General features: G+C 48.9%; 2 protein-coding genes across 2 annotated transcripts; both read right to left on the reverse strand.

Annotated features, from left to right (window-relative positions):
* Positions 1 to 1,889: 1,889 nt before the first annotated feature.
* BROUX77_004824 (uncharacterized protein) lies at positions 1,890 to 4,445 on the reverse strand (the record flags this gene model as incomplete). Its single annotated transcript, XM_073749629.1, has 1 exon — positions 1,890 to 4,445. The coding sequence occupies one exon, from the start codon at positions 4,443 to 4,445 to the stop codon at positions 1,890 to 1,892; it is 2,556 nt and encodes an 851-aa protein (XP_073605281.1).
* Positions 4,446 to 8,904: 4,459 nt separating this feature from the next.
* On the reverse strand, positions 8,905 to 11,130 carry BROUX77_004825 (uncharacterized protein; the record flags this gene model as incomplete). Its single annotated transcript, XM_073749630.1, has 1 exon — positions 8,905 to 11,130. One exon carries the CDS (start codon positions 11,128 to 11,130, stop codon positions 8,905 to 8,907), a length of 2,226 nt encoding a protein of 741 aa, XP_073605282.1.
* Between the last annotated feature and the right edge of the window lie 728 nt (positions 11,131 to 11,858).

Raw genomic sequence — 11,858 nt, forward strand, 5'->3', positions numbered from 1 at the left:
ACGACGATATTTATGTTGTCGGCGCTCCTGACAAAACTCTGTCTTCCCAAGCTAGAAACAATCAACATCTAACTACGAACAAAAGATAAGTCTCGTGTAAACAAGACGTAACAGGTTCGTAACAATCGAACCAGATAACAACCCCCACCTAAGCACGCAATGGCAATTGCAACAAGAAAACTCCGCAGCAGCAGAACAACGTCTATCAGAGCACCCGTGCTCAGCACATCCCACGACAACCTCATATCCGTTGATCAACTCACGATCTACACAGACCAACCTGTGCCATAAGCGCATCTTCATAGGTCGCCGACCTTCGGCGTTGTGGAAAAGAAGAGTGGGGTAGGTCTCATGCATAACCCTTAGCATGAGCAGTGTCAGGATAGCTATTCATGACAGGTTGCCTGTAACAGGACTTGGCTTCGTAGCAACATCTGGATCACTCTCAGTTGCTCCGGGGTGAACACCTCCAATCCTGGGGTGTCTGAACTCTGCTGTGGGGGCGCCTCGGCTTGTTGCCGGGAGGGGCCAGGCTGGTCAAGCGCAAGTCCAGCCAGAACATCTTCCATCTTGTCGTTACTCATTCTGGCTCGACGGCGTATAGGGGACGCGTTGTCTTCGGATGCGGACCAGAATGAGGGCGAGGGTGGCTGTACGGGGCTTGTACTGCGGGGGCTTGATGTGATGCCGTACTTCATTCGTCAAGTATGGCACGGTAGGAGGGTGATGAAGTTTCCTCACAAACTTCTAAGAAACAATAGGGGGCAATGAAGTTTCCTCACAAACTTCTAAGAAACAATAAAGGATCAAAAGATAATATGTGAGCGGTTCGCTAAGTACAAGAGAGTCTTGTAGTTATGACCAGAATGCTGTTTATTATCTTTTGATGGAGAGAAAAAGGAAGAAGAAAGACTAAACTAAACAGCGGATTTGGGTCTACTATATAGACATTTTTGTGCTTACAAATGCAAGTTCCCGATCGGCTCAATATCCCCCCGTGAGCTCCTTATGTCCGAGTTTTCGGCGATAACTCGAGGTTAACTCCGAACCCGTCGGAATCCCTCAGTTTCCCTCGGAACACTTCGGACCTTTTTGCATCCTGCCGGATTAAGCGAATCCTACCCACGGACCTCAAGTCCGACCCGGTCCGAGCTCTCCGAAGCCTCCGAAGAGTTGCCGAAGTTCATCCGAAACCTTGTCCAAGTTCGGTGAAACGACCTGCATTCGAAAGCACTGGATCAGCTCTGTCTGATCCAACCACGGGTTCTCAACCCGTAACACTCTGCAGTTGATGCAGCTTATTCTGAGTTGACTGCTATTCTCGTTCCTTTTGTGTCAACAGCGTTTGAGCGTGGGGTCCACACCTGTTAGGCCGATATCGCTGTAACGCGACATATCGTTGCCTGTGTGTCTTGAGGGATTTTCAGTCTGCTGCTGCAGTGTTGGTTTATCTCGTGAACTAACATCCGGTTTGATAGTAGCGTCTGGTAACGTTGAGTTACGTATGTCCCCACTTTCGGTTATCTGTGATTTGGTTCTAGCTTGGGAAGATCTCTGTTGTCAGAATCTGCAACGCCTTAAATAGCGTTGCCTTCTGCCCTGTGTGATCAGGTTAGCTCTTGCTCCCCAAGCTTAACAATCACATACACCCCTTTTGCCATTCTTCTTTGTATACTAGTTTATAGTATCACTTCTTCGATAGTACCTTCTTCTTTAGTACTATATCTTTAATTATCACTTGTTTCTTGATAGCCTTCATTGCATCAGTACCTTCTGTCGTCTTCGTTACCTCAGTGTTCCTGTGATTGTTTATTCCCTTCCGTGTGTTATAAGATCAATTAGTTGAGTGTGCCTCTTTACCTCAAACCGACCATACGACCTAGAGAGTTCTATCCTCTCCTCCCGGCCGTATATCCGCGCAGGCCTGACTGTCCACCTCTGGAACCTATCATTGTCCTGAGTCGTTGGCTTTCTAGAACCCTAATGGTTTCCTTGGGCCCTATCCGTAATACGCCCACATCGTCTTCTGTTCCAAACTCGGCTTCGAACATATCAAGCGCTTCTGTGTCCTCGAAATCAACGCGCGGTCTCCAATCTGGCTCTGCGTATCCGGCCCATTTAACAAGAACTTCTCTTCGGTAGCCTCTTCCAACTCGTCTCTGGCGGCTTCTCAGGATTCGTTCAACAAGGTACTCGGGTTCGCCGTATTCGTTTTCTTCAATTGGCGGCGGCTGTGTGTCGTCTGTTTCTTGCGACGGGAACGGGTTCTGGCTGGCGGGCTTGAGCAAATCGACGTGGAATCTCGGATGAACATTTGTCGGCACGTCCAACTCAACAACGTGGGGAGAGACAATCTTCGTGACTTTGTACATCGCGTTCGTCCAGGAAAGCTTCTTTGATAGCTGCGGCGTCGAAATATTCTTGAGCTTTAGCCACACGGTGTCTCCGACTTCGAACCGAACCTGGGGGCCTCTCGATCGGTTGGCCTGATCTTCCATGTCCTGTTGTCGCGCTGCCATGGCTGCCTGCGCTAGCTCCCAACCTTCATGGAGTCTCTGGATGAACTTCTCGGCGTCTCGGTGTTCTAGCCTTCGCGGAACGGACTCTTCTGCTGTAACTTGCTCGATTGGGCTGACGTGATAACCGTGCGTCAGGAAAAACGGACTCATTCCCATCGAGGTATTCCGGTTGTTGATCGCCAACATGGCCGAGGGAAGCAAGTCTGGCCAATCATACTGCGAATAGGTGATGAACGATCGCAAGTATGTCAAAACTTCTTGATTCATCCGTTCCGTTGCGCCGTCAGTCTGTGGGTGGAAACCTGTCGACAACCGTTGTTCGATACCAGTAAGCTTGCAAAGATGAGTCCAAAACTCGCTCGTCCAGTTAGTGCCTCGATCAGAGACCAGCGCGCGCGGGAAACCATGGTGCTTCCAGTAACACTGCAGAAAACGCTCTGCACATTGTTCAGCTTTCATCGTGTTCATGGCTTCCAAGGCAACACCTCCCGTGAGTCGGTCAACTATGACCATCAGGTAACGTGGGTCTCCGGGATTCTTGGCGGGCAACTCAGTCATGAAGTCTATACCCAGCTCCGAGTGGGGTCGCTCCGGGATCGGAAGCGGCAACAGTAATCCCTTCTTACGCTCGCGCCACACTTTCGACCGCCCACAAACATTGCAGTTTGAACAAAAACGTCTCACATCTCGCGAAATACCTGGCCAGAAAAACTCACGGGACAGAATGGCAAGCGTGCCGTCGCGTCCGGGGTGGCCTGTGATGTGTGAGTCGTGCGTCTTTTGAATCAGTGCCGTCCGTAGGGGTTCCCATTCTGGAACAAACAACTTGTGGCGATATAACAGGGCACCTCGTTGGTCGAATTCGCACTCGGCTATGGATATCGTAATCTTCTTGGTCAGCGACGAGGGAAAACTTCGTTCGCCTGCTGCCAAAGCTTGGTACATTTCCTGCATATCCGAGTCGTGGTCCTTCGCTTGGTCCCAAAGCTCTTGGAGGTGCGGTTGCACAAACAGTCGTGATCCGTCCGGGACATTGTCGGGGCTTTCTGCGATGTCACCAGCTGCCACAGGCACCGTTGCTGTGTGGGGAATCCATTGGTCCTTGATGAGCTTCATGATCCAGGACTTCAGGCGGTCGTCATCTTCGCCTTGCGGAACATCTTGCTGTCTTCGACTGAGGGCGTCAGGCTTTCCACTCTTGCTGCCTGACCGAAACTCAAGCTTGAAATCGAACTCCGAAAGCATCTGCGACCACCGAACCTGACGCTCCGAAAGTTTGCGAGTCGTCATGAAATATTGCAGGTTCTTGTGGTCGGACAAAATCTTGAAAGGCGCTCCCAAACTCTTGAGTTCGCCTCGCCATTCTTCAAGGCACTTAACCACTGCCAAAAGCTCCTTGTCATGAATCTCGTAGTTAACTTCGGCAGGACTCAACTTCTTGGAGAAAAACGCAACCGGACGCAACTTGCCGTCATCATCAACCTGGGATAGAGTGCCTCCAAGTGCCCAACCAGAGCAGTCGCACTCCACCACCGTCGTTCGGTCTTCGTCCCACATTGCTAAAACTGGTGCCGTAATGAACAAATTCTTGAGCGTCTCGAACGCGCTCTCTTCGGCTTGGCCCCATTTCCACGGGACACCCTTCTTCGTTAAACTGACCAAAGGGGCCGCCACTTCGCTAAACGAGTCGATAAACTGGCGATAAAAATTGGCGAATCCGATAAAACTGCGGACTCCCTTGACGTTGGTTGGCGGAACCCACTCTCGTATAGCCGCGACCTTCGCTGGGTCAACCTTGACTCCTTGGCCGGCCTGAATGATAAAACCCAAATACTTCGTTTCCGTAACTGCGAACTCGCACTTGTTGAGGTCCAAACACAGACCCGCATCTCCCAGCTTCTTCAGCACGAGCTCGACCTTTTCCATATGCTCCTTGCGGCTACCATGTCATGAATAGCCATTCTTGCCATTGCCATTGCATAGGGTTATGCCTGGCACCTTACCCCGCTTCCGTTGTGTCACGCTAATGTTCCAAGGACGTATGATGATACGGTTATACCACTTGGTGGTCTGTGTAACCTTGAGGTGTCACTCCGGTTTATCTACTCGGGTGTGGCCGGCTTGCACACTATAGATCATCGCTATTAGGTAACTCGGTACTCTGCAGTTGATGCAGCTTATTCTGAGTTGACTGCTATTCTCGTTCCTTTTGTGTCAACAGCGTTTGAGCGTGGGGCCCACACCTGTTAGGCCGATATCGCTGTAACGCGACATATCGTTGCCTGGGTGTCTTGAGGGATTTTCAGTTCTGCTGCTGCCGTGTTGGTTTATCTCGTGAACTAACATCCGGTTTGATAGTAGCGTCTGGTAACGTTGAGTTACGTATGTCCCCACTTTCGGTTATCTGTGATTTGGTTCTAGCTTGGGAAGATCTCTGTTGTCAGAATCTGCAACGCCTTAAATAGCGTTGCCTTCTGCCCTGTGTGATCAGGTTAACTCTTGCTCCCCAAGCTTAACAATCACATACACCCCTTTTGCCATTCTTCTTTGTATACTAGTTTATAGTATCACTTCTTCGATAGTACCTTCTTCTTTAGTACTATATCTTTAATTATCACTTGTTTCTTGATAGCCTTCATTGCATCAGTACCTTCTGTCGTCTTCGTTACCTCAGTGTTCCTGTGATTGTTTATTCCCTTCCGTGTGTTATAAGATCAATTAGTTGAGTGTGCCTCTTTACCTCAAACCGACCATACGACCTAGAGAGTTCTATCCTCTCCTCCCGGCCGTATATCCGCGCAGGCCTGACTGTCCACCTCTGGAACCTATCATTGTCCTGAGTCGTTGGCTTTCTAGAACCCTAATGGTTTCCTTGGGCCCTATCCGTAATATTTTGTTAAGCTTCATTTAAAGACTCACACATTCTTCCAACTCTTTGTTATTCTTTAGCACACCTTATTCTTCTTTTCGTTCCGGCTCTCGACTACGGCCGATATCCCGTCTTCCTATGATCATACTAGCGCTGCTGTTGTTACACAACCTTCTTCGTCCGCTAGTCATAACTCGGCTCTTTCTGGTTCTTAGTTGATTCCATTTCTCAATCTACTTCTCTTCTTCTGTGGACAGTCAGTTGATGGCACTGTCTCTGTCCCAGCTCCTTTAATTTCGTTGAAGCACTTTGTTCCTCTAGGCTAATGTCGTCTCAAGCTTTGCGTTCCACTGCAAGCAATGAGAACCGGCGGGCTCACCGCACTACCGCTGAGCAGGTTCTCGATCCTGTTGATCAGGATGACCTACGGCTAGAACAAGTGCACAAGCGATATCCCGAATGCAGTTCGGACAGTTATTATGATTTGCGTCCGGTGTTCTTGCGGGATGGTGTACCTTCAACCACCTCTTGTCAAGACGCAGGTCATGCTGTTAATCTTGTCTCGACTGCCGAACATATCAATACTCTTCCGTCTGATGATGCACATCTAAATTTGCAACTTGTCAAGCAAAACCTGGATGGCATGCTCACACGTGGCTTCATTGCCCCTACTTCTTCAGTGTTGGCTTCTCCGATTCTTTGTCCTCGGGAACCAGGCAGTGTACGATCTTCTGTTGATTTACGGGCGGTCAACTACCTTATTTTATAAGCTGTTCATTTGGTCCCGCATCAACCAGTCGTTACAACTTGCCACATCTGAACGGGGGTTTCCAGAAAGCCATGTCTACCAGCTATGCACCTTTTGGCTTGCAGCAATGATGTTGCCAACTCCCAGATTACTTTGAGTTACAACATGGTACCTGAGTGTATAAAGTGTTGTTGTTGAGTTTACTCACACACCTGCCATTGTGCCAAAGCATGTTATTGAGTTCTTGTGGGATTTCTTGGACAGTTTATGTCTGTTTTTAGACCTCTGTGTCTGTATTTCTTGGCCTTTGTCTTGCCTAATTGTTTTGACTCCTGTTGGGTCTATTTATATGATATCAGCAGCTAGTGTCTGTTCTTTGCTGAGCTCGTTGGTTCTACGAACAGCTCGTGTCTGTTCTTTGGGTTGACACCTCTTAATGCCTCTTCCTTGTGACACCGTGTGTCCATCGGCGACTGCTTTTTTTGTGTCTCTTCTTTGACCACTATGGTGCTTGCGTTTGACCCCTGCTGGGTTATAATTGCCGACAGCTCGTGTCTGTCCGGGTATTGATAGTTTATATCTACTCGCTTTGCTGACAGCCCGTGTCTGTCTGGGTATTGACAGTTGCTGTCTACTCGCTTTGTTAACAGCTCGCTTCTGTCCCACTTCTTGACAGTTATGTCTAGTCTTCGTGCCACAGTTGTGTCTAATGCGTTAGGCCACTGTTCGGACTATTTTCTTTCGGCTGTTGTTGTGTCTACTTACGACCACTATACGTCTACTTCTTGTGACATGTTCTGTGTCCTCTACTTTGGACAGCTCTCTTGCCTGTTACTTTCTTCGACTCTGTTACGTCTACTTGCGACTACTCTATGTCTCCTTTCTTCGACCTCTTTGTGTCTTCACTTGGGCCTACTCTCTGCCTCTCTCTTTTGGACAATATCTTGTTGTTTTTCTTCTCGTTAAAAGAAACACGATGTCCCTCTTCGAAGTCCTGCCTATGGTGGTGCAGGCCAGTCTTGTATCTTGTGCTGAAATACTGCCAAGTTTGACAAGCTGACTTTACCAATTTCTTGTTTTCCCCTTTCACCAATACTCTTTACGGATCCTGCACGTCTTTGTTTCCATGCTGTCTGTTGTCATATACCAATTACCCGATCGATGATGAGTCCCCATTACACATGTTAGTCTATTCTCCCACAACCGGAATCGTGTTCGTTTACATCCATCGAACCATGTCCCAGGGGGTTCTTAGCTATTGTGGAGGCGATTATGTCGCGGCGATTGATGATTGTGCCAACTGAGTAGCCACTCTGGTGTACACTTGTTACCAGAACTTGGTAGTTCTCAGGGGACCTTCTGCATCTTGCAGGCAACAGATTTATGGGCTATGGAACTGAGCGATTGTTGTTTGTTATAACCTACAGGCCTGGCTCTTACTTCTATGACCAATGCCATAACTAGGGAGGACAACAAGGTTGAAAAACCTTTGCCTTTGCGGGTACTGAGCTGCGTTCTCAACTTATTCCCACTTAAGATCCTTGGTGCTGCCCCTCGGTTGATGAGGTTGCCTTTCGTTATTCCCATTCTTTTTTACCTTCCTCTTGTCTGTGGACACGAGGCCCTTACGAAGTTGTCGTTGCACTTCAAGGCCTTGTTTTATGTTGATCAGATGTACAAGCTTTCATGCTAGGGATTCCGTTGATCCCCTATACGTCACGATGTTGTTGGTGCATCGAGATCTACAATTCTTGCCTGCGGAGTCATGCTGTGTCTAGACCCGTATGGTTGGCTTATTCCTTCTGTTCCGATTCTGCAAAGCCCGGTGGACTTCCGTGTCCCTAGATGCCCGGCTTCCTTTTGCGAATTCTCCGACTTGATTCTAGTCTAGGATGTGGCGATCTTAGTACTGCTGTGGAAATCAGTCATTTAAAAGGAGCATACTGTCATGAATAGCCATTCTTGCCATTGCCATTGCATAGGGTTATGCCTGGCACCTTACCCCGCTTCCGTTGTGTCACGCTAATGTTCCAAGGACGTATGATGATACGGTTATACCACTTGGTGGTCTGTGTAACCTTGAGGTGTCACTCCGGTTTATCTACTCGGGTGTGGCCGGCTTGCACACTATAGATCATCGCTATTAGGTAACTCGGTACTCTGCAGTTGATGCAGCTTATTCTGAGTTGACTGCTATTCTCGTTCCTTTTGTGTCAACAGCGTTTGAGCGTGGGGCCCACACCTGTTAGGCCGATATCGCTGTAACGCGACATATCGTTGCCTGGGTGTCTTGAGGGATTTTCAGTTCTGCTGCTGCCGTGTTGGTTTATCTCGTGAACTAACATCCGGTTTGATAGTAGCGTCTGGTAACGTTGAGTTACGTATGTCCCCACTTTCGGTTATCTGTGATTTGGTTCTAGCTTGGGAAGATCTCTGTTGTCAGAATCTGCAACGCCTTAAATAGCGTTGCCTTCTGCCCTGTGTGATCAGGTTAACTCTTGCTCCCCAAGCTTAACAATCACATACACCCCTTTTGCCATTCTTCTTTGTATACTAGTTTATAGTATCACTTCTTCGATAGTACCTTCTTCTTTAGTACTATATCTTTAATTATCACTTGTTTCTTGATAGCCTTCATTGCATCAGTACCTTCTGTCGTCTTCGTTACCTCAGTGTTCCTGTGATTGTTTATTCCCTTCCGTGTGTTATAAGATCAATTAGTTGAGTGTGCCTCTTTACCTCAAACCGACCATACGACCTAGAGAGTTCTATCCTCTCCTCCCGGCCGTATATCCGCGCAGGCCTGACTGTCCACCTCTGGAACCTATCATTGTCCTGAGTCGTTGGCTTTCTAGAACCCTAATGGTTTCCTTGGGCCCTATCCGTAATATACCATCAGTATAAATCAGAACATCATCGAGGTAGGCGGAACAGAAATCGTCCAAATGTTCGCGCAGGGTGCTGTTGATGTATCTTTGGAAGGTCGCTGGTGCTCCAGTAAGTCCAAAAGGCGTAACAAGCCACTCGTATAGTCCAAATCTTGTCCGGAAAGCCGTCTTCCATTCATCGCCCTCTTTGACACGAATCTTGTGAAACGCAGCGCGCACGTCAACCTTGGTGAAGTAACGGGCCTTGGCTAACGAACGCAGCGTCTCGCTAATGAGGGGCAGGGGGTAGCGGTCTTTCTCCGTGATGGCGTTGATACCACGGTAGTCGACACAGAATCGTAGGCCACCCCCGGGCTTCCGTACAAACAGGACTGGCGCACCACCGGGCGAACTGCTGGCTCGGATCCAATTCTTGTCCAAGTGATCTGAAAGTGTTTTGCGCAGGACCAAGAGTTCATCTCGAGACATACCGTACAGCGGGCCCCACGGGACTTCTTTCTCTTTGCCGTTGTTGTCCTTTGTCAACTTGATAGCGTGGTCGATACCGGGGCGGTTGGGCGGCAAATCTCGTTTCTCATCGTCTAAAAACACGTGGCCGAGGTGCTTCAGTTCTTCGGGAAGCTGCTCGGTGATTTCTCCTAGGGTCATGCGACGCTTAACTTCAAGAGCCTTGTTGATGTCGTGAATCGTGGCGGCGAAAACTTGGATCTCTTCCTTCTTCTTCTTGCTATGGCGAATCTCAGCGGCGAAAACAGATGCCATAACCATGTTTGCCTTTGCGCCTGGAACATGCGCGTCGAGCCAACCTTTCTCTCGAACCATAAGGGCGTCAGCTCCGGAACCTAGACGAATAACTCGTTCCTTGGCCAAATAAACGACATCGTTGCGCTCCATCCATGGCTTTCCCAAAATCATGTCGTAAGCTAGATTGGGGATAACGTAACCATAGACTGTTTCTTTGCGTCCGTCGATGTCGAGCTCACAAAAGGCAATTTCCGAAATCCATCTCTTCTTGTCGTCATTCTCGGCTAACCGTAGCTCACGCTTCGTTATCGGCATCCGTTGCAAGCCTTTCTTTTTCACTAACGATTCATTGAAGGCTGACGTCACTAGGCATCCGCTATCGAACAAGGCGTCACAGTAGAAGGAGTTATCAATGAAGGCTTCGATCAGGAACGGGGACGAATGCATCTGGGAAATCGCTTGTTTGGGGGCATCCGTAATCTTTGTCTTCCGTGGCGAAATAGGTTCATGCCGGTCCTTCGTGGCGGACTCTCTCCTGGTACCCTTCTTGTCGATACTGTGGTTCTCCGGTGTTGTCGTTGCATGTACTTCTGCGGGCGATTCTGCTGGGCGAAACTTCGGGCACCTAAACGAACGATGGCCCTGCTCTAAACAACGGAAACAGGCTTGTCGTAGTCGTGCTTTCTCAATATCAGATTGCGCTCTCCATGGCGCTCTTGGCTTCGGGGGTTTAGCAAACTTCTGCTGGCTCTTCTTTTCTATAATCTTGGCAGCGGTCTCCAACTGGGAGATCAACGCTGCTACTTCTGACTTCTTTTTAAACTGTACTTTCCGGACCTGTACTTCGGGTCCGTCTTCGGTGTCTTCCTCGTCTGTCGATTCTTCCGCGGTTTCAGGGATCGGGAACTCCTCTTGGTCGACTGACTGTTGCACATACCACGTGCTGCTAGATCCTTCTCTATATCTTGCTTCGTATTGCGGCAAGCACTCGACTCTTCCAGCTATAGTCCGTACTTTCGTCACCCACTTGTTGTAATCGTCGTCGGGTAACTTCTTCGGAGTGAGGTGGTACTGTAACGTGTCGTTGAGGGCCGCATCTATGAATAGGATCTTGCATCTGTCGGGCCAATGCCAACCTCCACAGGCGCTCAGCGAATATTCGTAGTCTTGCAGAAACGCGTTGAAAGTCTGCGCTTCTCCCATTCTCATGGTCATCAACTTCTGACCTGCCTTCATCACAGCTTGCTTGTCGGTGAACTGGTCGTTGATGTGTTCTAAAAGCTTCTCCCAGTCCCAGTCGTGAGCTTCCCCTTGATCGAGCCAAAGATCCAAACGTGGCTGCTGGCTTTGGGGAATACTCATAAAGATTTCGAAACATATTTCGCTGGGAGTGAGGCGGTGGCGATGGCTGATCCGGGCTCTAAGCTTCAGTTGATTGAAGAAACGCTTGAACGAAGACGGCTGACCATCCCACTGGGGCCATGAGATATTGTGTGCGGGAGAGGGGGAACATTGTTGACTCGATAACAGCTGATGCACTGACTGTAACAACTGGAACGTGGTGTCATGAATAGCCATTCTTGCCATTGCCATTGCATAGGGTTATGCCTGGCACCTTACCCCGCTTCCGTTGTGTCACGCTAATGTTCCAAGGACGTATGATGATACGGTTATACCACTTGGTGGTCTGTGTAACCTTGAGGTGTCACTCCGGTTTATCTACTCGGGTGTGGCCGGCTTGCACACTATAGATCATCGCTATTAGGTAACTCGGTACTCTGCAGTTGATGCAGCTTATTCTGAGTTGACTGCTATTCTCGTTCCTTTTGTGTCAACAGCGTTTGAGCGTGGGGCCCACACCTGTTAGGCCGATATCGCTGTAACGCGACATATCGTTGCCTGGGTGTCTTGAGGGATTTTCAGTTCTGCTGCTGCCGTGTTGGTTTATCTCGTGAACTAACATCCGGTTTGATAGTAGCGTCTGGTAACGTTGAGTTACGTATGTCCCCACTTTCGGTTATCTGTGATTTGGTTCTAGCTTGGGAAGATCCCTGTTGTCAGAATCTGCAACGCCTTAAATAGCGTTGCCT

This window comes from Berkeleyomyces rouxiae, assembly GCF_048999995.1.
Source record: "Berkeleyomyces rouxiae strain 22BRR77 chromosome Unknown BrBRR77_ptg000004l, whole genome shotgun sequence".
In the NCBI taxonomy this organism is placed as follows: Eukaryota; Fungi; Ascomycota; class Sordariomycetes; order Microascales; family Ceratocystidaceae; genus Berkeleyomyces; species Berkeleyomyces rouxiae.